The following is a 27942-nucleotide window of genomic DNA, read 5'->3' on the forward strand; positions in this document are numbered from 1 at the left end:
AGCCTGAGCTGCTTTTTGCTAAACAGCTGTGGGATTCTTCTCGGCCAGCATTTTCTCCTCACCTTTTGTGATTGATTTTCCTTCAGGTTCTCCAAATTTCTTCTTTGCTGGCATCCAGGCAATGCACTTACTAGACATTAACTGAAATTTACACAAACAGACAAATTCACTGGATCTCTTTTCAGTTTCTGTTTTCACACTGGGAGAGCTGAAATTAAGCTGTTACTCAGTGTGCAACCATCTTGGAAGTTCAAAAAATAAAAACTGTTAAGCAGAAACATGGATAACGTGAAGTTTAAAAATTTAAAGCCACTTTAAATATTTATAGAATCAGTTAGATGGTATCAAACCAATAATCAAGCTACAAGAAAGAAAGATGACTTACCATGACAGCTATATAGTGCCTATAGTGCTGTGGGAGAGGTCCCTCAATATGAAGTATTTGATACTGTGTGTGCAAGAAGGATTCCAGATACTGGGGATGCAGACCCATAACCTGAGTAAGGTTGTTTAAGCGACCAGTTAATGAAAATTCTTTCACAAGCAGCAACATTTTGTCATCTTGCTCTACGTCTTGAACAAACTGTGGAGAAAAATAAAACAAAAAGGTGTAATGAAAAAATATTCTTGATAAAACAAACAAGCAAAAAAAAAAATTTCAAACAAAACAAGACAACCAAAACCAAAAACTCCTAAAGCACTTAATACAGAGAAAATGGTCATTAAGAATTACTTATTTCCTGGTTACCAGTGACGACACCAATTTCGGTTAGCACTCTGCACGTGATTTCTGATTACACTCAGTTTGAATACAACAGTCAATAAACACAATGTACAACTACTTTCATCTGTATAATGGCAGGATAACCATCACAATTAAAGTAACTAAAGGAACAGAACTCATGCTTAATTTACCAAACTAGCCATCTTTAAAGATGAATGTGCTTTCCACAGCGTATCAAACTAAATCCATTTACAGTCCCTGGTATTCCTTTATTCTGAGTAACTAGTTGTCCACCAGTTTATCAATAAACAGCTGCTTCAAAAAGAATAATTTTGATCTTGGTTAAACATTCTGGTCACTAGACACTCAATTATGAGACACACTAATGTCCCTCTCATCAGGCTGAGTAAGGAGAAAATCACGGTCAGTTGCTTATCAGGGACCAGGATCCGCCACATTACACATGCACTCAGGTCATTGGACCACAAGTACCAATATGACTCAGTCATAGCTCACGAGGGTATAAATGACCTGAGGTGTACCTCCCTAGACTATATGAAGAGACATCATGGAGCCCTCAGAATAGGAGCTCCAGGCTGTTATAAGCGAAGCATTCAGCAGCATTTTACCTTCACCAAGGATGATGCCACAATACGAATGAAAGAGGACTGACTTTTAATAATTGGTTTGGTTACTAGTGTCATTCTAAGGGGTTGCAATATTTGTCAGCAAGGAAGGAGATGGTCAACAGACCATGCTGCTTTGCCAGAGAAGGACTGCACCTCTCTCCTCTAGGCTTTTGAATATTTTTTAAAACATTGTCCTCCCGCATAGTGCCTTTTTTAGGCAATGCCAAACAAAGTACTTCTGCTGTAGCAAATCAAAATCAAGAAAATATACAGGCTCAGTGCTAGGAGTTTAAACACAAAACTCCACTTCTTAGAAGCTCTCTTCACCCTAGAGAGTACCAACATCTGTGCGGTCACTGAGACACAGTTTAAAGCTGTGGAGTGCACACAGACAGTGCAAGGTTAAAATGCTTTCTACACATTTACACCAGCTACTACACAGACAGGGATTAAAGGTGGTTAAACAGGACAATGCACTTGAGCTTCTCCATGTTCAAATCACCATAGGTAAAATCCAGTAGCACCTCTTTGCAAGTTACAAGTCCCCCTCTATGACATAGGAAACCCACACCATGTACTTAAACTTATGAGAAACAGTCAATATCCAACTGAATACCATATTCAAGGGCGACTTTGATTACCCCACTATTAACTGGAATTAAATACAACACCAAACATACAGGCACAGAGATTCCTGGACTTTGTAAACACAAACTCCCTGGGCCAGAATGTCAGTACACCAACCAGGGTGCAACCATACTGGATCTGGTCCTCACTAAATATAGGAGAGTGCTGCACATCCAATAGTTTAAAGTCTTCTCTGGTATGATCAAACCACAAAATGGTCTCCTTTGAAGTAAAAATAAAACCTGGAACCCCAGCTAACCCTGGAATATTCAGGAACTACTCTAAAGCTAGCTGCTTACAGTTAAGCGATAACCTGGCAAAACGTCATGCCCCATAAACCCTGGCATCACTGCTGCCTTTGCAGAACTGTTCAAAGAAGCCCTATACAGGCACATTAACAGGTGCATAGAAGTAGTTGTACCCACCAGGAAGAAATAGTAACTGAAAAAACAAACCACCCTGGTGAGATCACAACATCAATAGGTTTTATAACAAAAGGAGGAAGATCATGGCAAAAGTTAAGAGATACAGCATCAAGCAGGATAAAAGCACTCTTATCAAGCTAAACAAATAACTCAGAGGACAAATAAAGCCTACCAAAGCAAAACTTGAGCTAAAATTGGCCTCCCAGGCCAGGGACAGCCACAAAGCATTATTTAGCTATGTCCACAACCTCAAGTTGTGGGCAGAGCTCAATGTAAATGAAACCACCTATACTCCCTCAACCTTCTCTCAGGAAATACCATCAGATACATCTCCCCCTGCTATTACTAGAGAACATGTCTTTAATGCTCTAAGGCCAAGAACACTAAATCAATTGAGCCAGACATTATCCCAGGATACCTTCTAAATAGCATGAAATATTACCTATCAGGCTCTCTGAAATTGCTATTTAATGGTACCCTCCAAAGAGGATTTGTGCCTCAAATTGACAGCAGCAACAGTCATTCCTCTGCACAAAGGTGGGTCATCTACAGACCCTGGAAACTACAGGCCCATATGCCTAGTCTTGCATGCAAAGCCATGGAAAGAATTACCACGGAAATTATCAATAATGACATAGGAAATCTCCAAACACTGGACCCAACCCTATCTGGTTTTATCAAAGGCAAGTCAGGCCTACTCAACCTGGTGGACTTCCTAGAGAATGTTGCTAAAGCAATGGATGAGGGCAAAATGGTTCACACTGCCCACCCTGACCTGGCCAAGGCATTTGACACAATACTCCACTCTGGCATTGTTGACAAACTTAAGAGGTTACTTACAAACCCTTATGTCACCCAGTGGATAGCTAGTTGGCTCACAGACAGGACCCAGGAAGTTAGAATTGGGGAGTCCACCTTTACTAAGAGTCTCTCAGGGATCGGTTCTTGGACAGCTCCTTTTTGGCATTTACTTCTTTGAAGATAAGGCCAATGCCAATGGCCAAGGGCAGACTAAATTTGCAGATGATTGCACATTACGAACTGTCATTGAATCGCCCACTGACAGAAATGTTCTCCAGGAAGGGCTTACACAGAAACAGTTTGTGTCAGAGCCATGGACTAAAACTAAGTGCCAAGAAATGCATAGTAGTATCCTTCAGAAAGTCATCAACCCCCAGCAGTGTTGTGCTAGTTACTTATAAAAGTAATAAGTTACTATTACTAGTTACTTTTAAGTGAAAGTAATATATTACCATTACTTATTACTTTTCTAAAAAAGTAATATATTACCTATTACTAGTTACTAACTAAAGTAACTAGTCACTTTTGAGTTACTTTTACATAAGTATAGTAGACATCCGCGGTGGTGCAGCGGTAGCATTGTTGCCTCACAGCAAGAGGTTCTCCCATTCGATTCTCGGCTGGAGTGCGGGGAGTACCTTCTGTGTGGAGTCTGCATGTCCTCCCCGCGGTTGGGTGGGCATTCGAAAGACATGCGTAAATGGATGTGCCTTCATTGAAGGTTGAACGTCAAGCTAGCACCTTGGCATTCGTGAAAATCCACTGCCAATCATTAGCGGACTGGAGTTCCGCTGTGGCGACCCCTAACCGGGAAAAGCCAAAAGACACACAACAACAACAATCAATTCTCATATTCAGATTTACTCAAACAGCACTTGTGTGTGAGGAATACATGCTTACTGTACATGAATACAAGTGTATTAAAGTTTTATACACAGTGTTACAATAATGATGAATAGCATTTTACAGTTTATAAAGTCCCACAGACTAGTCTTTATAATCAGAGTCACAATTTAATACTTAAACCAAAGTACATACAGCCAGCAACACAAGACCTATAACAAGTTACAACCCATCAAATTTTCAACAACATACATTAGGCTAATTTGCTAAAACTAATGCTGAAGACGCAAAAATGCTTACAGAAAATGTCATATAGGTCTAACAAAGTCAACCAAAATATCACAACCGAGCAAGCAACCGGCACTCTCATGCAACCAGAAAAAAAAAATCAAAGAAATACAGTAAGCACAGTATGAACTCAATTTTCATGTGTTGCACTTTATTTTCCCTCTGCAGAAACATACCTTATGTTTTTTAGAGTTTGAGTTTTAAAAAATAAGATACGAATAAAATGAAAATGGGTATTATACAGTCGGAACTTCCAGTAAACAAAGACAAATAAATAAATAATAAATACACATAAGAATAAACTACAAAAATAATAAACTACAAAAATAATAAACTACAAAAATAATCTCTCAGTAATTCTTAACCACAAGAAAACACATTGCAGCTTTTCACTGGATAAGGCAACTGAATTATAAAAATGTAGTGAAGCCTCTCTCTGGAATAAAGCATCAGTAAAAGGTGAGTCCACATCCATGACGGACGAACTGATGACAATTCAAGAAACAAAATGCTGTTCTTTGCAAGTACCACATACTGATATAAGAGACTTCCTTTTCACAGAAATTATCAGTAAACTTGCTTAATTACATGACAACCAGACTCTGACAAGCCTATCATTTGCATGGCTAATGCACTGACAAAGGTGTCACCCTGTCTGAAGTGAATTACTTCTGAGAAAACTGTTGTGGGCTTCAGACTTGCTTAATGTCATACTAATTGACACTTTCTTTTCTAATACTACAGTGGTAAAATGACTTTACCTAAGTGTCTACACAGTAACTGCAGACGCATTGACAAGCCATGAAAGCTCTGTATATAGTTGAGTATATCATCAAACATAAAAAATGCTGACCATCAAAAGAATAATTTTATATTGAATCTAAAATGATCAAAAAACAACAAAAATGTAAAATCCCACTGCACCCCCCCACACACATCCTGCTAAACGTATATACCAACTCGTGAGATCACACAATAGTGGGGTAAAAGCAAATTCCCTTACCCTGCTTGCACCACAGTCTCAAAACAAAAAAGAGAAAAAAGGTTGGTGGCAAAAACTCCTTTGAAAACAACATGCATTCATATGGACATTTCTTGTTATTTACAGCATGAGAAACCATTCACTCAGATGAGCACTGATTGTTTCATACTGTAACCATATAGCTACATGATAAAATCTGAATACAGTTATGTAAAGTATGACAGGTTCACAGATGTAGTTATTCTTTGAACTTAAACTGTATGCAATTAGGTTTATTTGTGGATTCAAGCATACAGCTATTAATCTTTTCACCTACTAAATTTAATCTGGACTGTCATAAACCCACTTTGATATTTTGCATCTTTCATATAAATCAGGTGAATATTTTTGAAGAAGGTTAACAAACGTTTCTTCTGACTGCAAAAATAAGCTTATAAAATAATCTTGTAAGGTGCTGCGTAATGTTTCTATCAGTTTTTAGCTGTTGGTATTTATTTTAGTATTGTGTCCCATGATCATTTATTAGCTCTCCCAGTGATACAGACCGAGCATATACTATTTAGAAGAGCCCAATTAGGCATTACCATACAGACCAGGAATAAGTCACCTCTAAGTATCCTATTAGACACATGATATAGTTACATTTCCTGAAGCATTTCGGGCTTATCCATCATCCTCCACTCTACTTAAATCTGCAAGAATTACTTAGTACTTATTATTAAAGAGGGCCTACTCTTACTCTTGGGAAGGTGTAAGCAGATATCTAAAAAGTAAATACATCCTCCTTTTCTTTCCTTTACACTTAGAGAGATATTTTCTTCTTTTATCAGAATTTTATTATACAGCTCCATAAAAGCAGTCCTTCTTTCCTACAAATTCCCACTTTTTCACACTTTTCCTTACTGCATTAATAAACCGCCTTCCTCAAAGTTAGTATATAGTAGGTTTGTGTAACTTGACATTGAATAAATTCCATTGTATTGAGCCTATGGCTACTTGAGGTACAAGTCTGACTTTTACATTATTAATCGTATCAGCTTTGTATGTTGACATAGGCATGTACATATGTTTTCAAGGCAGGGCTGTTGTTGACAGCTTAGCTTCAGTAGTCTTAAAAAACTAACATGGTTAAGGCCCTTGTAGTAGTTAGCCTAGTAAACACCTATGAACACAATTCTGGCCATTTCTCAGCATACTATACAATATCATCATAATGGTAATGACATTACAAATGCTGTAGCAACACATTCTGATGCCAGAATAAGATTACTCCAAGGATGAGTGTTTTAATCAACTCTGAAGTTCAGAACCAAAGAATTAAAGCAGAGTAAGAGAGAGAGAAACGGAGAGAGACTGACCAGGCGGGTAATAAACTTGGTGAAACACACAGCACTGAAGTTAAAATGTAGAATTACAACGGCAGAAAAACTAAGAAATATGTGCAGAACAGTGGAGCACCTTATGTTGCCATAGGTTCCAGTAAACCGAGGGTTATGATCAAGTTGCTATGGTTTCTTTTTAGGTTTGTAAGAGGAAGGTACACCTTATCAGTATAGACAGCAGGCATAACCATATCACTTACTTGGCCACTGTCATTTGCTGGTCAGTACTGGCAGACTTGACCTTAACAACTTAAGCAGTGAGATTTGGCTTTTTCTGACTAACTTAGCATAATCACCCCGCACCATGCACTTCAGGGATGTTGATGCATGGTTAGGTATCATCAGTTGGCATGCATCTGGTAAGGACAGGTGTCACAGAGGTATCTTGATTACCAGATGCTGGCCAGAGGTGTATGAATAGAGTAGATAACATTTCAACAATAAAATTATGATTAAACTTGTATCATGCAATAGCAGAAAAAAATTCTTTAGTGGTTTGGTTCATGGCCGTTGTTATATTATACTATATCAGTACAGGCAGTAAAGTTCTATGACAGCCACCCTGTTACATAAGCATCTATCCTCCTACAACATTATATCAGAATGACAAAGAATTCACTCACCTGATGTAAATCAGTGTCCAAAGTAACACATCAGTAAATCAGCAGCTACATTGTCTTCCCAATTAATTTTTCCACCCTCCTGCAGACAGCCCCTTCACCCCACTAATGAATGACCACCTTTTTATTTCCTCAGCCCTACCAGCAATAGAAAGTACCACAGATAACAGTTAGCTGCTGCTGGTGGGGCATCATCCCATCAAGTTCTGGCACTTGTATACACATATACCTTCTCAGAGAAAAAGATGATGTACATTTCCACACACTGACCTCCAATTACACTGCTTCTGCATTGCCAGACTGGCCGCATTGCTAGATTTTTCTTTTTAACAAATTCTTTGCTACTGCACCAACCAACCACTGCCATGTGGCAGCATCAAGGCAATGTAACTACAATATTCTTCCTGGAAAGATTGAGCTTACATTGATTGCTGACTTAGTTTTTCTCCAGTCAGCTCTTCCAATGTTCAGACACAGTATTGAACTCATATTGCTAGGACTGATGTCTGGGCTGCATTACTCTGTGCCATGAAGCTGATGCACTGTAACATGCATTTCTGATCCAAACAGCTGGCACACTGTAACATGCACCTCTGATCCAAACAGCTGGCACACTAACACGCATTTCTGATCCAAATAGCTGGCAGACTAACATGCATTTCTGATCCAAAAAGCTGGCACACTAACATGCATCTCTGATCCAAACAGCTGGCACACTGTGACATGCACTTCTGAAAAACAATAGCTAGTGCATTTTACGATGCAGCTCTGATCCAAACAGCAGCTTGTGAACTGTAACGTACACTTCTGAAAGAAACTACTACATGGCACAACATACGCTTGCATTCTCTCTACTATTTATGAAAGCGTGCAATTCTGGTCAACACAGACTTCATTAACAGTGTGCCACTGCACGCTTATTTTCTTGAAACATATATAACAAACTGCATTTTCAGCACTGATAATTTCTCTTTCTGTTTTACACTTTTTTGTTAATTAATAAACCTACTGCTATACACTACACTACACCACAAATGGTTAAAACATTCAGCAGCGCACAGTTACATTCACAACACTGTTCACAAAATGCCTAAACTAACAAGTGATTTCTTTGTTCTTCATAGGTATTCATTAAATAATCTGATATGTACTAAAAATGTAATGAATGGCATTACTCTATATACTTTCATTCCATAACACCTGTAAATATATGTGCATTTCTACAGCTACGTAAAACAATTCAACAACTTTGTGCAACTGTGTTGGACTTTTTTCCCCCAAAGTAGTGAGAAGTAACTGGGATGAGAATTAGCACTTTTAAATCGGAGGTCATGATACTTTTATGGAAAACAGCAGAGAGCTCCCTACAGATGAGGGGGAGAGCGTCTACATCATACAAAGAAGTTTGCATATTTTAGATTCTTGTTCACCAGTACAGTACAGGGGATCAGAGGATGGATCCAACTGTGGCAGTGCTACAAGTGTTATACTGGACTATGCTGGTGAATTGGGAGCACAGTCCTACAACAAAGCTCTCAGTTTACCAGTCTGTCCAGGTCCCCATCATAATCTATGGTCCTGAACTTTGGACAATGACTGAAAGGATGTCATCATGGATAAAAGCAACAGAAATGAGGTTCCCTTGCAGGGTTGATGGGCTCACAGACTGAGACAGAGGGAGGAGCTTAGCAATCCAAGAGGATCTTGGAATACAGTTACTGGTTCTCATGACAGAGCAGTCAGGGACCATTCAGGTGGTTTGGTCACCTAGTGAGGATGCTACATGGGCTTCTCTTGTGCTTGGTGGTGCAGCCACAGCTCACTGGAGTAGGTTCTTGGGCAGTCTTGCAACATACTGAAAATATTACATCTCTCATGTGGTCAGGGAATATTCAGTCATCCTCTGGGATGAGCTGGAAGCTGCAGATGGGGACATCTGGTCTGCTATGCTCAGCTTGATGCACTACAATCCTCACCAGTATACGTTGTTTAGAAATTATACAGGTAGCTGGATGGATTTTGGATGGTGTACAACACAAACAAGATACCAGTAGTGTGGTGTATTATAAGCTACTGGTACCTCGGGTGTATCAAAAAAAAGTACCACAGGTACTTCAACATTCATTCATCTATGAACATACAAACATTATGAATTGATCATAACAGGTCTGCAGTGGGAAGGGCCCTCATCTTGGCATAATAGTTAAGGTGTTTACCTTACAGACACAAGGTACAGGGTTTGATTCTCACATGGGGTAATTGGGTAGGCTTGAAATGGCCCAGAAGGGCGGTTAGCCTAGTACTAACTTATGAACCTATGAATCTGTAAAAGTCAGGAGGAAGGCCACAGGCATTAGGCTTACTTGGCAGACAAACTTTCCCACTTTGTCCAGAACTCTTCTCCTTTCCCATCATGTACCAAGGTTCCCTGCTACTCCAGAAGCTCTATACAACCACTGAGAATGTAATCTGCAATAGGAGACTGGGAAAGGCAGCTGCAGACCAGCTATGTCCAAGGCAGTGATGGAAGAAAAGCATATTATGGAGAAGGCACCTACCTTTTACAGATCGACCATTGTGGTAAGTATCTAACTTTCATGCCTGGTAACAGGAGGTCTGCCTTTTATAATACAGAGTCCCTGATAAGAACTTCTTGCGTGGACATTCCTATGGGAACATTTCCTGGATTATATTAGCTCCAAAGGATGTTCTAGACCTAGAAATAAAATTCAGCTTACAGCGCGCCTTGGACAATCCAGCACCTTGTGAAGGTGTTAAGAAAAGACTATATAGCTTCTACACAGATATCTGAAAAATCAAGCTAAAAGAAGGCTATAGAGGTTGCTGCTGCTCAAGTGGACTGTCCCTTAGATATTCCATGAACAGATCTCATAAGCTTAGTATAGAAAAGAAATGTATGCATTTGGACAACCATGTAGACACATGTATGGCCTAGTTTGATTTTGCAAAAGGACACAAAGAGCTGGTTGCATCAAGGTAAAAAATGTTTAGCTGCCTTGAAGTGTATACAATGGTGCAGATATTTTCCCTAGTTAGGAAAGTCAGAAAAAGAGCACAGGAAGATTAATGAACTGGTTAAGGATTGGTCTCTGTGGCCATTTTAGCATGATGCTCAGAGATTCGGTAAGAGCTGCCTATCTTCCAAACTCGATAAGAAGGCCAAGCGTTGGCTTCTGATAGCCAACTGGTAGGTCACAGCAGTATGCTTTGATCATCAGTTACTTTTGGAGCTCTTCTCCACAAGTCTTCATCAAAAAGGGTTTTTTTGACTAAACCTAGTTGAACAAATCTGGTAAATAAAAGCAAAATAAAACCAAAATAAATAAAAATCAGATGAATAGTCTTTTCTATCATGTAATATAAATGTTTAGGTGGAATGGTGGACCGAAGAGCACGGTACCTTTCAGAAAGGCTTTTTACACCTAGAGTGATGCCAAACAGAAAGTCCGTCTCTGAAAGAAAATTGGAAATAGCCATTCGATAGACTCTAAAAGTGACCAGAAATAAACATTTCGTAAATGTAGTGTTTAACTGAAGACACGAGAGCAGAAGAGGGATGCAGTAATTTACCTGCTGCCCAGAGACAGAACTGGGACTGTTTATCCATGTATGTTCTCAGCGTCAATGGCTTTTGTAAAGACAAGTCTTGTATGACTCAGCTAGACAAACAGGGATTGCTGAACATTAATGTAACTGGAGAAGTCAGGCTGTGAGAATGAGTGAAGTCTGCTGCAGGGATGGGACAGAAGTGTTTTGCTGGGGCACAGCCATAACAGTGAAGCAAGGGAAATTGCATCTGCTTGAGCCAGTAGGGTTAAGAACAGAAAGACCTGCTTTGGTTGAGTTTTTAACTGAATCTAGAACAGAAGCTACTGTTAAAAACGGATAATTAGTGGGGTAGATAAAATATTGCATGATAACTATAAGAATCAATCAGGGGAGGTTAGAAAATATTGTAAAGTGAGACTGGAAAAGCAATTTACAAGAGAACAATGGGAGAATATATATTATGGCTGCTATGTATGCAACAAATTCCAGAAGGTTTGGGATGCTGGAAGTGCCTGAATTGTTATTTTTATACCAACGAAGACTGCAAAGAATTTTTTCCCTCAGGTAGACAACAAATGCTGGCAGTGTGATGACGAAGAAAAAGGTAACTGGGAACATATGTGTTGCGAGTGTGATGAGCTGGTATATTTTAAAAATTCCCTATAGAGTACTCTGACAGAAATACTGGGTGAGCAAATGGCTGTAACTAAGGAATGATTTTTTGAGCTGGGACAGGATCTGAATTACCTAGACAAAGTAAGGGCTTAAGTTTAATTCTGTTGGCTGGCAAAAAAGAAATTACAGTAAACTCCTAGTTAACTGGCACCCATGGGGATTGGTAGATGCCGGATAGCTGTAGTTTCTGGTTGCTTGAGAGTTATTAAAATAGGCCTGGTTAATACTGTACCCTAATTATATTTGTTTGGTTTGACTTGTTCTCAGGTTGGGAAGAGGGAATTTATTCCTATCTTCCTTTTTAAAACTCCAAAACTCTAGAAACGTAAGGTATGTTCAAGTATCACTCCAGCAACATGTTGATAGAAGGAATGCAATTCACTGCCAGAGAATGGGAGTCTTGAAAGGCAGAAGGTAGATTAGATAGGAGAAAGATTAGATGAGAAGTGCTCTCACTTCCAGGACATGGATGAGAAGGATGGTCTCCTAGAATGTTACAGCACCATGGACTGCATATCAATTTTAGGGTCCCCCCTTCCCCAACAATCCAAGGAAAGATGCATCTGTAGGAAGAGATACCCATAGAGTCCGCATCTAAAAGGGATTCCCACCAATGAGATGTCCTGACTGCTAACCACTACATCTGTGGTTTGAATCTTTATGAGAAGGAATACGATACTCAAGATCTATGAACATTAAACCTATACTGTCCTCAGCAGAACATGTGTAGCCTGGCAAAGGGTACCAGAGGAATGGCTACAGCAATGAACCCCCAAAAATTTTAAACACAACTGAGCAAAAACAGTGCTTGGGATTTAGTATATTGGGCATGTACCCTTAAAATGGTACTATCCTTTCATGAGTAAGCCACTTCTGGCAACTGACTGTCTAACTAGTAGTTTATGAGGGTCACCAGCTGGGATGATAGCAACTGAGGCACTGAAAGATTTGCTGTTTCTCCTTCCTTGGACAAGGTTGTAGCCTGAACCAATGGCTATCAAGGAGCCATTCATCAAATAAGGGAAGATTTTGATTCTCTGCAGCCTTTGATGGGAAGCTACTGTACGGCATAGCCTTGGTGAGGTGAAACTGAACAGCAAAGTCTGTCGCACTAAGCCACATATATCAAAATGGCAGGCCCAGCAGCTCTTGCAGTTATTTCTGCAACATTAGAGAGAATGGGTAAAAGGTGGCTCATAGAGGTCACAGCTTGGGACAAAAGTTTACCTTTTTGGAGATTATCTGGCAACCATTTACCATATGGTGTATTTTGTCTGTTAGAACATAACTGTACCTTAGTCCAGTGTCCCTATGGCTACCATGGTGGATACACAAGAACCTGCTTCTCAGATATGCCTATCCGTCAGAACTCCTACTGTAGGGGACAGACAACTGAGCATTGGGGTATGAGAACTTTAGGGCCACTACTGAGATCAAGACATTAGCCTTGGGAGCCTCTATAAAGGCAGCACATTCTCTAGGGAGCTGAAGGATGTGCTCAGCCTTTTTGGGGACAGAGGCCAATGTATCATATTTTACTGCATAGTTTTTGTGAAATCCTGCAAGATGCCAGCCAAAGAAGAAATTATCCAGGAAGATGACCAGGTGAGCCTACAGTTATTCTGGAGCCTCCGCTGCAGGTAAAGTATAGGGTCAGTGAACCATCAGCCCCCGGTGCATTAATTTAAAGTATTTTAAATATATGGGGGGGGGGTCTTTGCTGGTGGTGGGGCTGGGGAACTCTGACTCAGGAGAGGATTTGATGTGTTTTGCTTTCATAAGGGTATAAAGGGTCACTTTGGAGGAAGGCTTGGATGACAAGAAGGCCCTTTTGGACAAGTACAACACAGGCTCTTAAAGTCTGGCAGTTCCTCCAGCCTGCTGGGAAACAGCAGGCTAGAAGGCTGACAATACCGGGACAGGCATATCTAGATGAGGTACTAGTGCCAGTTTTTGGTGGTATATTGTAAAACACTGCAGTACCACGGCACAGTACTGAATTAGCTTGATGTATGAGATGCCATCAGGAACGGGAGTAACACTGACATCATTAGTGTCCAGTAATCTAAGACTAAGAAACTCAGTAGTGCTGCAGATAACAAAAGGCCTGCACCAACACTGGAACAGAGTACCCAGTGCCTAGGATTATGCAGATTTTATTATTCCAAGCTGGGGTGGCATCAGGAGCACTAACAAGGGCACCATCAACAACAGTGGCTGAAATGGGCTCTGACACAATGATGGTCACTGTGGGGGAAAGCATCTAGCAAACTAAGGTCCCTGTCTGATACCAGACGAAAAAACTGTGGCATCTGCAACGTACAGAGAGGATGGTGTGGTAGAATGAGAGGAGAAGGCCACAAAACACTTGACACCCTGGTAGTGAAAAAGCAACAGATGCAGTACCTTACCGCTAGCCTTAAGCTCTTACAAAGGATTCTGTCAGTCTGTCACAATTGATGGAGAGAAGAACGGAAAAGAAGGCAAATCTGTTGAAAACCTCTATGACAGCTTCACACACAAGGGAAGCACACCCGGTCATAAAAATCACCTGCTGCAACAGCCAGTAAATTAAATGTTTGAGCTAATATAACTGCTGATTTTATAGTCATTTTTGAAACAGGCTGAGCCATAACAGTTTGCTGATATGGACAGAACTGACAGGTTACAAACCATGAACAAGATCTCCTTGCAATGTTAGTAGAGGAGAATGAGGAAAAAAAGCTCCTGGTTCAGTGTCTGAAGTATTAGGCTTGGGACAGGCAGAAAAAGAGCCAGATCACTCCAGTGATTATAGAGGGACAGACAGGAACTGAGTCACAGGAAGAAGCTTAAGAAGCTGATTCCTGCTTTTGACAGCAGCCCAGTTAACTTTAATGCAAAGGAGATTAAGGTTTTTACCCACATGTTGACTGGACAAGCCCAATGGACACAGCTGTCCCTTTTCAGTACTGTCTGGTTAAGTGACATCTTCAGTGTCGCACAGTAGGCAAATAAAGGCGGAGGGAATCAAACCCTCTACCCTGGGCACACAAAGCAGATTATTAAATGATCAGAGCTTTAGTCCTTTGTTCTGTCAAAGGATCAAGCAATAGAAACACTGGGTGTGCTTACTGACAGGAGGAATATTATGGCCACAGTTATGCCTGTAAAAAAAATGTTATACATTTTGGGCAAAGAAAGGGGTCCTAGCTCCAAGTGGAAAATGACAATGAACAGAGTATCAAAAGACAGGACCTATCAAATACAATAAAAGACAGATACATTTACATAAGAAAACCAATCTATTAAGTCACAAAAACCCTAAGCTGTCTTTAGTAATTTTTCATCACCTTTACCAAAGCACAGCAAAAATCATGTGGACAGGCCAGGCACCACAGTGTATGATACAAACAAGGGCCTCCATTTCAACTAGGTATTACAGATACATCATCTCAGCTCTCCCCTGAAAACAGACCACAAGTCTAGTGGGACTAATCTAGTCAACAAAGAATACATAAAATAAATGCTGATACAAATTAAAACACCTGAAACAAGCTTAATGCTTCTGACAATACTATACAGAATATGATAAAGGTCACCAGGTGGACAAAGCATTAATTGCAAGAGCACAAAACCACAGTAATATTAAATTAAGGTCCACTGGAAAAAACATTTAATATGAGAAAAATTAGTAGAGAAAACACATTCTCTACTCAGGAGGCAAACTGCAAGTGGCACTCGAGCCAAGAAGAGGACAAGGATGTAAGCAGAATTTTGGGCGGGTAACAAATCCTTCATAAGTCAAACAAAATGAAGGGACTGACAAGGACGAACATCTCAACTCAAAAAACAAGGTCACTGAATGAACCATTATCAAATTTCAAAAAGAAAACATTGAAAATATGTTTATATGTTTAAACAAGTTGTTAGTCTGGGGCTAGTTCTCTAAACCAATGATGATTATGCGAAGAAAGGTAGGGAGATAGGTCCTGTGAAGTAGAGCATTTTGGGTAAAAGGAAAGGGATTAGGCTGCTTGTGAAAATTTCTTCTGCCAGGCTATGTCCTGCTGGTTTTACTCCTGTTGGTAATGAGGATGGCGATCCTCTCCTAGACAGTATGATCATTTTGTCCAAATGATATCCAATATTGTCATGTTTCCTGACAATATAACTGGTGCTTCATTTCCATCGTCCATTTATCAACTGCAAGGTAATCCACAATGTCTGGTCTGTTTTTATATGACAATTTAATGCATAGTACAACATTCTGTTTTCTTTATGTCTGTAAATTCCATATTCAAATAATATAATCCGAACATGTATTCTGCTACTATATTATACTTCAGTAATTATATTGCTTGAAAGGTAAATAAAATTTCCATGTATAATGCTAAAAATACATCTCTAAGTAATCAGTTCACCTCCGGGCCCCTCCCAAGGAAGTAGACAATACTGAGCCATACACTAATCACTCTAACAGACCATGCCATTTCTATCTTTCTCAGGCATGCCATGACTTTGACAACCACCCCATCTCACATCACAGCTCTCTTCCATCAAATTTCTCAGGTCTGCACATTTAAACAACCAAATGGAGACAAAACAAACCTTACCCTACTGCTAAGATTCACCAATTCAATTAACATCAAAACAGCCTTCCACCTTCCTTTAGAATTATAAAGCAAATTAGCACAGCTGGCCTTAAAAGGAACACCATCTCAGCAAATATTGCTCTCATAGCTAAAAAATCCGATTTAAAATAGCATCCATTGTGATTATAAGTGGGGGCACTACTGACAAAAGTTCCTTAAAAGTTATATTTAAACAAGAAATGCCAATTTAGTTCCTTATATTTAAATATCCCAATGAACATCCTTTCTCTCCTCCTTTAAAAAAATTACTATCATAATTAATAGCAGAAATTTTGCAGTCAAACATGGCTCAGATTCACATGCCCATTCCAGTCGGTCTCTTACAGCACATTAGGTACCTAAAATTTGACCAGTATCTCTGATACTAGATTTCATCTTTTCAGTGTTTGTTTTTTTCCATATTACTTATGAAGAACATCTTTGTCATTACTATCTCCCTGTTTACAAACATCATCGGCACTAACCTTTCACTGTCAGTCAACTGTTAAGGAATGCCTATAAACAGCATTAAAACATTTATACACATTAATTCTGTCTCCACACACACACCTCAGTCTGATATATCTCACTTCATCAATACTCATAATAATCTAACTTTCTTGACAAATACAAGCAACCATATTCATTTAATATTCCTACATAACCCCACACCACTGAAGAATACCGCATTACTCAAATGCCAGCAACACACAATGTAAAAGGCCCATAGACTTCCATACCCCTTTATTATCTTTATGTATATATATCATACCCCCCAGGTTTCTATAACCTCTGATTGCTATTTGGTAACAGATCATTTGTAATAACTTTGATAAACAGTTTAAACACAGCAAACAATAATTAAGTTTTATTCACCATAAAATTATTAGTATGTGCATTTTTACATCTTCACATGAAATTCTACACTTAGCACCCTGGAAATGCTCCCACTATGACACTACAAACCACTGTATAACCATTTCAGAAGACTCCTGTACTTCCATACCTAAAAGCAGTTATTTAACTACAGACATTCTCTCCTTATGTAAATTCTAATTGTTTTGCATATCACACTAGTTCATATAATTGTGATAAATGGTTTAAATTTAGCACACAATTGTTAAAAAGTTTACATAATGAAACTGAGTGCCAAGTACATATTATGACAGGCTCCATGAAGAGTACCCCCTGCATTTCAAGAAGGTTGGGAGGGAGAAGTAGAAAGAAATGTGGTCCTAGAAGGGCAATATACTCAGGGGACTGGAAGCACACTTTGGTGGTGCAATCACTTCCCTCCACTCTGGACTGGGGTATACAGAGCTTGCGGTTCATCTAGAATGGAATATCACCTTGGCCATGAAGGTTGGAAAGGTGGGTGTCCCAATCTGAGCTCTCAACTGTCAGTTTTACTCAGATTTTAGCTCTGCCCCTCTTAATCCCTCATAAAACTGGTAACTTTTAGAGAAAAGATGGATAATTAAACTTAATAAATAATGACATCAATATTAGAATTACAGACTTCTTTTACTTGAGAAACAGTACATTAGTTCACATTCTCTTATTCTGTCAATGTCTTAGGTTAACAACACTGATATTTTATAAGTGTATGCGATCGTTACTACATCTGTCCCACTTTGTTGAGAGCTAATCTGAGACTCTTACTACAGACCCTTCTGTTTTGCAGCCTACTAACATTTGCTCACAGATGTGTAACTAAGTGCTGGAACCAAGTCTCTTCACCTAAAGTCAGTTCCTGCTTTATAAAAATTTTCTTTCTATAAATTGAGCTTGAGAATGCAGCCTAAAAAAAGATGCTCCTGTGGATAAAACTGATGGTCCACAGTATGGACATTTTAATGATAACCTGCTTTGTTTATTTTTTTACAACATAAATGGGTGATACTGTCTGAAGTGTTTTTTTAGGTACTTCACTGAATTTTGTTATACAAGATGCATTTTTACTTTATCCGATAATATGCCTGAATGAGTCCCTCTCCTTCTCCCTCTTCTGTCCATTGTTTCTCTTTCACCTTCCTCACCAATGTTTTTTTTATTGCTTCCAATAAAATACTGTGAAATACAAAAACATCTAATAAAATGGGTCCTTCCCAGTTGTACTGGACTGATTACTAAACACTGCAGCACAAGCTAAGACTGCATAGCAGGTCTCTCTTTCTTGACCAGAGATAAATTAGATCTAATGGACAGATGGGTTGGGCTTGTTGCACTTGCTTGTTTGTCATACGACAGTTCCTAGGTCCACGGAGTTGAGACCTACACTGCTGTACAATTATGCTCACCACCTAGATGTTATTCTGTATTCTGCCACATGTGGCAGCTGTGATAGTTCTCAGAGGACACCTACATTATTGCAATAACCCATGGCTGAATGTGGGTGATACTGGATTTACCCACGGTTGGTGCGATTCCCAAGTAACCAAAAGGCAACCGTGGGTAAATCAGCATTACCCACTTCCAGCCATGGATTATTGCTATTATAGAATGACATTATTTAAGAAAAGAAATTATTTACTTTTCTTAAACCATGTCCCGATATAACGGCTCTGTGATGTTCTTCCACGTTGTTCACATATACTGGAACTTTCTTGATGTACTGTGCATGCGTACCTGACTTGCATTCTCATGCTTACACAGTACATCAGTGCTTTGGACAGAAAGCAACAGAGAAAGAAAGAAATTGGGACACTTCAGAAGTACAAGAGAGACAGGACAGAGAAAATACAAGGAAAATCGGGTACGTTTCTTTAGTTTTGCATAACATAACTGATTTTCCTTGTATTTTTTCTGTCCTGTCTCTCTCGTACCGCTGAACTGTCTGGATTTCAAATTTGATTATTTTTTTTATTTTTTAAAGTCAAGAAAACTAAAATGTTGTACCATATATTAACAGAACAAAGTTCGGGCAACTGGACTTTTTTCTATTGGTATATGCTCGATTTACAATGCTGGTTGGGTTGACCAATCACAGTGCCCGTTTTTGAGTGTTAATGGCCAGTCATTGTAGAATATGCATTTCAGCATTACCCAACGCTACCATACCAAATTTTCAAAAAAAAAATATACTGCTGAAGGATCAGAGGAAGGACACAGGACAACAGCTAGGTAAAGATGGCGTGAAACTCAAAGGTTAAGACTGATGCGGAAACAGTAAAAGGTGGGAAGGAAGGAAAGACCAAGTTAATGCTGCACAGTTTGTGTACCTTGAATAAGCAGCCCGTAAGAACTAAAAAGTGGGGCCTTAGTTTCAAATACAATCAATAGAAGCTGATTCCAGAACATATTTCTAAGAACTTACACCGTTCTGTTAACAGACTTACAAGGGATACTTCGAATCTTGAAAAGAATAATGCATTTAGTAAGTTCCAGTCATTCATTTGTAAATATGTTTGTCATTACTTGACGTGCTTGTCCAGACTAAGTTCTTGCAGTTACTGATGGTATTATGCAATGTTCAATAAACAAAGATTAAAAGCAACTTTTCACGTGCGCGTTTTAGTTATTAGAATCACATCAATCTTGCGTGTTTTAGTTATTAGAATCACATCAATCTTTTTTAAATTAATAATGCTTACAATACACTCCTGTTTTCTCTCAAACACTTTTGGCACTGTACTCTGTTCACCTAACACACTGCTGTCGCACTTTGCATCCCCCTAAACAAGCATACACAAACATACTAAAACCACAGCTGTGTTCCTTGGACCTTACTCTCACCTATACTAGCGTTCTTATACAAATTTGACACTTCACTTTTCAGTTTAAGTTAAACTGAACAGTAACTGTCTAGAGTTTTTCTAATATCTTTACAGTCAGTACTGACGGCTGTTTACAAGTTTTAAGTCCTCTGGGTCACTTCAGCTTTCAGCATTATTTTCATACAACAATCTCATCTCCTAAACAACTCCAGTAAAACCCACTGAAACAAACACAAGCACGGACGCACACACATTCCAGTAATAACAGTGCAGGTTGTTTGGTGCAGACCATGTTAACACTGCATTTCCTGCCAAATACTGCGTATCAGCATGTCTCCCGCTGTCTCACTTTGCAGTACCAAATGCAGTTCTTTTCACATACCACTAACACTGAACCCTTTTCTTCCCAATAAAATACTGAGCTTCTACCTTTAACATACCAGCAGAATAAGAGCCCTGTTTCCTTTAAATACCTTCTTTGTTCTACATAACCACCTTTTCTCACACTTGTCTAGAATTTGTACTGATTTTTTGTCCATCTTCCACAACTGTTCCTGATGCTCTCCGCCCCTCTAAAATGGTGCTTATTTGCCACTCCCACTATTTCTCCCTCTCACCTCTCTGCTAAAAGATTCTCCACTTTCTGTCTGCAGCTTTTGGCACATTCATTTACCTGGTAAAAATGCACAATATACTCTCCTCCTCATGTGATGTTTGTAATGTAGTCACTTTCTAGTACAAATACCTGCAACAATTTTTCTTTATCTCAAGCACTAAAGCTACTGCACCCCTTGTTTTCTCACTTCCCATTTGTAAATCTCTTAACTCTTGCAGGCCACTCACATGTATATCTTTTTGTCACAAGATGTTAATACACAATTTGTGCCTGTTCGGGATTTTTTTTACACTAATCCACATGCACCTGTTCACATAAAATAAATGCTTAACTTGTAAATTAAATCTTTTTTTGTGAACTGGATATTGGGCACAAAGGTAACATCTTAACTCATGAATGGAAATCAACAGATGTTTATCCAAATGGCTTACATTTTTTCTGGAGGCCTTGTCATAGACCAAATTTTGAGAGTCCATGTCTCTCACTGCCAAAAGTTTGCACATAAAAACTATAATACCACTGCTTAATAAAGCTGTTAATAATTAACAGAGCTTCTTAAATAATGTCTTGGGAACAGGACTACATAATTAACAAATCAATTCACTTTCACAGTTTTACACTGTTGCCCCTTTTTACTAGTTCACTACTTTATTACAGTATGCTCTACTGAAATATCCTCCATTTCAGTCATGCTACCATTTACTACAAATGCCTGTCTTAATGACTATACCAGCGCATAAATTAACTCAAAATTAAATGGACACTATCATGACTGTTCCACGTAATGGTCAAGACTCAAAACAAACATTGTTCTACTGCCTCAATGTTGAAACATTGACTGCGGATTAAAATAAACAAACCAAGCTTACTTTTAGGTTTGCATCCTAATCAAAACAAGTGTACACTAAAAACAAGCTGCAGCTATTCAACATAATGCCAGCTCAGACAGCCACAAACTTGTCAATGCAGGCATGCCATGCCTACGTGCATATGCATTCATACAGGCTTAAGTGACACAAAAAGCAATATCACAGTCTATCAAAATTTAAAAGGGCACAGCGGCTTTAGGCAACTGTGAATCCAGCAGTCACCGAGGGCCTCCTGGTACATAATGTGTGTGCCTAATAAATGAGGCAGATAACATTAACTCATAAGATACTGAATCCTCAGGTTTAGCAGCCCTTCAACTTTAAAATTTGGATTATCTCTGGTTGTAGTGACAGTTTTGTCAAGTAGCAGGCTTCATAATGTCATTAAATGTTTTACCATCAACAGTGCCCTTGACTTTCTTAAATCCTACTGGTGGGCATTCAGTCTACTACCACTAACACCATAGCCAAGGTTAGGCATCCACAGTACTCACAGCTGCAGGGAGCTCCCTGATCATCTCTGACTTTGTGTAGCCTCATAAAAGCTGCTGATGGTTGGGGGGAAATGAAGGGAAAATAATTTATTCTCCAGTTATGCACTTTATCCTAAACAGGGGTGTGATATGACCCTGTCAGGACAAAGCCAGTATCAGTGAACGAACATGAGCAAGGTGGCTGATAGAGATCAGCAGCTCAGAGCAACTGATCTTCGCTTTTACCTGGGCTTTTAAAAAGAGAAAAAGTTACTGATCTTCAGGGTAGTTCTCTTTTTGGGGGTGTTTTACAAATAATGGCAGGACACCAGATAATGTAACTCGCAACTTCTTTGCTCAAACATTCTGGACAAAGCCAAAAAATAATGAAGGAATAAAGGATTAAAATCCAGAACACTCTTTTTATATTACTGCAATTCACTTAAGGAAAACTCCACCTTCTCCTACAGTTTAACTCCACTATTACGTTTCTCTTCTCCCTACAATGTGATCCCAGTATCATGTAGTTACCTGAAACCTGCCTGTACTTTATAAAACTTTCACCTCCTCAGTTTGGCATCAAAGGAAGGGGCAGACCACCCACTTTTTTCAAGCTTAACGTCTCACATAAGTTGCAGAAGAATTTGTCTACTGCTGTAAATAAGACAGAGGTGTGAAACTGTTTTCCATCGTATTTACTGCAGACAAGAAGAGAACTTACATTGATTCACGGCTACTTCCAATGTAGCCATGCCTTTCACAGTAAAAGAGAACAGTTAAGTCAATGGTTCAAAGGTAGCTGTCACCTCTTTTGACAAATTTACATAAGCAGTGTCACAGTATTGAAATGCTAAGTTTTAAACTGTAAATGTTTGTTTATACTACTTTACCTTTTAAGATGACTTGAATGTACAATCAAAGATGTCTGACATTTAGAGAAAAGTCAGAGAATATTTTTTCTTGTAATTCTAGTATCAGCACATTTACCAAAGTGTAGTGGGAGGGGCTGTCAATTCATCTTGGACTACAAAAATATACTTTGAACAGAAGGCCTGCAATGTAGCAGCTGTTTTGGCTGTAGCTGTACAATTCCTTACTATACTGTAAAACAAGCACTGAGGCACACAAATGAGGGCCATTCAAGAAATAAAAGAAGCAGTAATGTTACAGACAGTATAGAAGATGACAGTGACTGACACTGATTCCATTACATGTCAATGGCATGGGAATACACCACTACTTCCTTATGTCCAAGCATGACTCATATAAAGCAGATTTGAAATGGATTATGAGAAAGGCTTGAAAAAAATAAGATCATGTTGATATGTCAAGCCCCACTGACAGCTATTTTGCAGAAAACATATTAAAATTCTATAACAAGCAGTCAGCATGATTTTGAGGTGTAAAATAACTCAGAAAACAGAGTGAAGATGCAGTTTTAGTTCTAATGTGGTTTTCTTTTTACGAGGCAAAGTCAATGACATTCTATGAAATCAATGGCAGTGACAGGTATGCATTATTCCTCATTGAGGTGGGTAAAAGTAACTTACCCAATGATTGCTACGCAATGGTGATGTGGCGAGGCAGTATTAGTGTCACACAATGCATTATCATTTGCTGATCAGTGTAAAACTAGTACTGTTATGGTTTACGCTTGTGTGTATGTGGAGGGAGTTTGGTTGTGGTATAAGTGTAACAAGCTGCCCAAAATATCTTCCACTTTGTCACAAACATTATCGGCATTGTCATTATGCTTGTGTGTTTGTGTTTGCTAGGGTGGAGCTGCGAAGCTGGCCATAATTTCTTTCACTTACCTTTACAAACACAGAACTTGCACATCATAGGAGCTATCTGTGGTGGATTGGTAGAAGCAGACTGTTCGTGAAAGCAACTGCTCATGCCAAAGTGGTACAGTGATAAGTTTTGCCATTTTGCAGTGCTTTGCTCTGGTTGAGTTCTATGCTGTAGCTTTTTCTGTCTGGAGTCTTAATGTCCTCTCTTTATGTTTAATTTCTCCAAGATGAACTTAGTACAGTAAACTCTCAGTTAACCAGCACCCATAGGGATTGGTAGATGCTGGATAACTGTAGTCTCTTGGTTGCTTGAGAGTTACTATTAAAAATAGGTCTGACTAATACTGTACCCTATACTATTTGTTCTGAGGTTGGGGAGAGAGAACTTATTCTTATCTTCCTTTTTAAAACTGATGTAAGGTATGTTTCTGCGGGGGGGGCAGAAAATGCAACATGAAAATTACGGCAAGATCGAAGTTTTACAACTTTGAATACCATATGGGCGATATCATATCACCAAAGTTGTAAACCCTCGAAAGCAAAATAGAAAACAAACATAAAAGAAAGATCTACCTGATTGCTCTGAGCAGGGGGGGGGGGGGGGTCGGCAAGCCACTCTGCACCCTCCCAGCTACTTAAATATACCAACTCCAAGATTGCACTACGTTGAAGTTAAGGGAAGAATTCCCTACGGCGATCTCTGTTCACACTTGCAAGGTGTTAAATATTCACTCATATGGTATTGCCCATATGGTGTTCGCATATTTAAAACTTCTGTCTTCTAATACAGACCCGAAAATTGCACTGTTTCTTACATATTTTTTGCTGGTTGCTTGAGTTCTGGTTAACAAAGTTTACTGTACTGTTTTAATCTTGATGTTAGCCAAAAGTGCTGTTCTCAGCACACGCAATGTGCCCTTAATTGACTACATCTGTAATTCATACGGAGTTACATGAACTGGCAGCATTATCCAATTGCTACTGCAGACTCTATTAGGTCTTTTGCTCTTACTACTATTGGAAGTGTCTCAGTATTTTTCTTCCACACTGCTCTCATTTCTGCCTGCAAATCCTGGTATGGCATGACTTTGTCTCTCTCTGTACGCAAGACACTGTGTAGCAATTTCAATTATCAAGACTATTCTTGTCTTTTTTTCCATGGACTATTATATCTAGCCTTCTCGGGTCTATTTTTTGAACGGTTGTTAATGGATGATCTCATGCGAGATATACATCATTTTCTAGAATTCTTTGTGGTTCATGTTTGCACTGCTTCTCAGCTACTTCTATATTGTAGTGTTAGTGCAATCTCCAATGCAACAATCTTGCCACAATACTGTGCCTTTCGGTATACAGGCCTTTTCCTCTGAGTGCATCACACCCTACAACAAGATGTGTGACTGTTTCCAATTATTTTACAGAAACTGCATTTGTCTGTTCAATGGACTCTGTAATCCAAACTGTTTGGAGTCCACCATTCTGGGCTACTGTTATTAAGCCCTTCATCTTTTGGTTTCAATTAATCTTTCCTTAACCATTCTTGTGTCAAATCTTGGTAAACATGAGGCTGGTTCCTGGAGATCTCAGTACTTGCCATTGTATTTATGGGTTTTCCATTTTCTTTCCATCTGGCACTCTTCCTTACATTCTTTTGTTTGTTTTTTGACACACTCAGTCGCGGTCTGATTTTTGTCTAATTCTAGACTGATTTCCATTGCCACTTCACACTGAAATGCTTCTGCTAAACTCAGAGGTGTTATCTTAGACTTCCTTTTCCTCGTGGTTTAAAACTTTTACTGATGAGTTCAGCAGATATGCATGCAGACTCAAGATTGCAGATCTATACATGCAATCATTTTCAAGGAGTCCCATACCACCTTAAGAGTGGGGAATATATAATCTTGGCATACACTGACTTTTATATATCCTTTGATAAGCGTGAAGCATTTCTCTTGTTTTCTTGTCCAACAGATCCAATACTTTGGAACAGTCAATCACCCCTAAACTGTAAGTCAGAATATGAAGAGCAAGCTGATTTACAGATTGGACTTTATTCGTAGACATCAAGGCAATTTTCTATATTAGTTTTCTGAAGTATTCTTTACTGAGTTTTATTTGCATTTGCTCATGTTTTATTGCAGATCCATCATCTATTCCTAGTTATTTATACACACTGTCATATTCATGTTCTTTTATATCCCATTCCTGTCCCAGAGTAACATTTTTATTTGTGCTGCAGCTTTCCTGTTTTAAATGTTTCTTCTGCACATTTATCAAGACCAAATGACATTCTTATATCTGAGAAAGTTTTAACCATTTGTAGGTATGCTTTCAGCTCCTTATCGGACGAACTATACAACTTTAAGTCATTCACAAAAAGTTGACAAAATGTCTTTAGGTTTCTGGGAGCAGAACTGTAACCGTTGCCTAATCTGTTTAATCAATAACTTAATGGGTTAAAGGTAAGACAAAACAGCTGTAGTCACAGAGAATCATTCTCGAATACGCCCCTTTGAATTTTTATGCCTGAGATAACAATTTACCCTTTGTCACGACTCATCTGTAAAGTGGTTTGCCAGTCTTACATGGACACTGTAATGCAACTGATCAATGTGGGGTGTATCTTCTACATCTGTAAGGATTCCTTTATCAATGAACGCGGAATGCTCTCAAATGCTTTTCTGTAATCTATCCATGCAATAATTAGATCTTCCCCTTTTTTACATTTCTCGATTACTGCTGTATTTAGCAACAACTTATTTATTCCATATGACTTTTTGTTACCCTTTTGACTTGTTGCCATAACTGAGTTTTTTCCCCCCAAATGCCAAACTCTGTCTGCATCAATTCCAGTACATAGCTTGCATATTGTCGAGTGGCAAGTTATTGGTCTATAGTTTTTAGGATGGCTTACAGGTTCACTCTTAAAAAGTCGCATCATTTTCCTGTTGTCAACCAATTTGGTTTCTGTTCAGGATGCGCACACAAGTAATTTTTACTTGGGGCTAGCCTCGCTCTGGTCGAGTCCTTGGCTGTAGCTTTTTCTACGTGGACCCTGAATGCCCCTCCCCGTCTCTGGATGGATTTATCCATGTGCTCTTGTTTCCCCAAGCACCTTAAAGACATGCCTTACATGAACTGACATTCTTCCACAGTTTATCTGAAGGTGATACTGCAGTGTGTTTGTCCATCTTGTAACACACCTGCCTTGCCAATAACAGTGAGAGTGTGAGTGAGAGAGAGAGAGAGAGAATGTGTGTGTGTGTGTGTGTGTGTGTGTGTGTGTGTGTGTGTGTGTGTGTGTGTGTGGTGTGAGAGAAAGAGAGAATGTGAACTATCATTAATTTTTATTTTTGGAGACAAAATAATGCAGGGCACATACATAACTCTTTTGGGTAGCAGTAAATAAAATACAGCTAACAAGTAATTATCTTTCAAAAACAGGGCATAAAATACATCACAGAACACCCAGAATCTTACAGCTCCTAGGGACTGGTGGCACTCATACCCCAAACTGTATAAAATTAATTTTGACATGGACTTAATACAGACCTCTTCCCTCGACCCCACCCATTCCAAAAGCAGCCCAGCTTGTAAGTGTGAACATTCCCTCAACCTCACCCATTCCCAAAGCAGCCCTGCTCGGAAGTGTGAACATAAGGTTGCTGTAGCTTATGTGGGGGCTAGGGATGGTGTGGTCATTATTTTAATTTTCCTCACAATCAGATCTCAGAGGTGTGCACAGGAAAGCTTGTACTGGGTCTGGGAACAGTATGGTCATTGTTTCCTTTACTTCATTGACAGATCTTAGAGGTGTACAAATGTGCAAAGCGGGTCACTATAGCTTGTGCATGGGCAGAGTACTGTCTAGCAAAAGCAAGTTGGAATTCACTACTGGCGTCATTACTTCACATTGCACACAAACATCAGGCACATATACAGGTGGTTGCCCTATGGGGGTAGGGGTGAAGAGGCAGGCTATGTCTATGTATGACAGCAATCACTTGAAATACAAGACTGTGGCCATTTGTGCCTTTGTTTTAATTCCAATCGAACACCAAGAGATGCACAGACTGTGATGTTTTGAGGGAGAGGCAGTCACTACAAGCAATGATGTTATCCTGGCAAGCATTTGTCTGCTCAGTTTGTCAGCTGTTATTTTGTCAACTTTCAGCATTAAGCCATGGTCAAAACTTAACTTCTTCCTTGAATGGAAAAAATAAGACTAATTTTTTTTTCTTACCCATGATGTTTGCTCACAGCACCACAGGATTAAAAAAGTTTTGAAAACTGGTC

The 27942-nt window shown here is 39.2% G+C and overlaps 1 protein-coding gene across 1 annotated transcript in view; it reads right to left on the bottom strand.

Moving 5' to 3' along the window:
* Positions 1-27942, bottom strand: part of SESN3 (sestrin 3) — a 771776-nt gene that overhangs the window by 353317 nt on the left and 390517 nt on the right. Inside the window, exon 3 of the mRNA XM_044071268.1 lies at positions 386-583. Coding sequence (XP_043927203.1) covers positions 386-583 — 198 coding nt within the window. The remainder of the gene's footprint in view (positions 1-385; positions 584-27942) is intronic.

The sequence above is a fragment of the Protopterus annectens genome, chromosome 5.part0 (genome assembly GCF_019279795.1).
Source record: "Protopterus annectens isolate FY-2018-M chromosome 5.part0, PAN1.0, whole genome shotgun sequence".
NCBI lineage: Eukaryota > Metazoa > Chordata > Ceratodontiformes > Protopteridae > Protopterus > Protopterus annectens.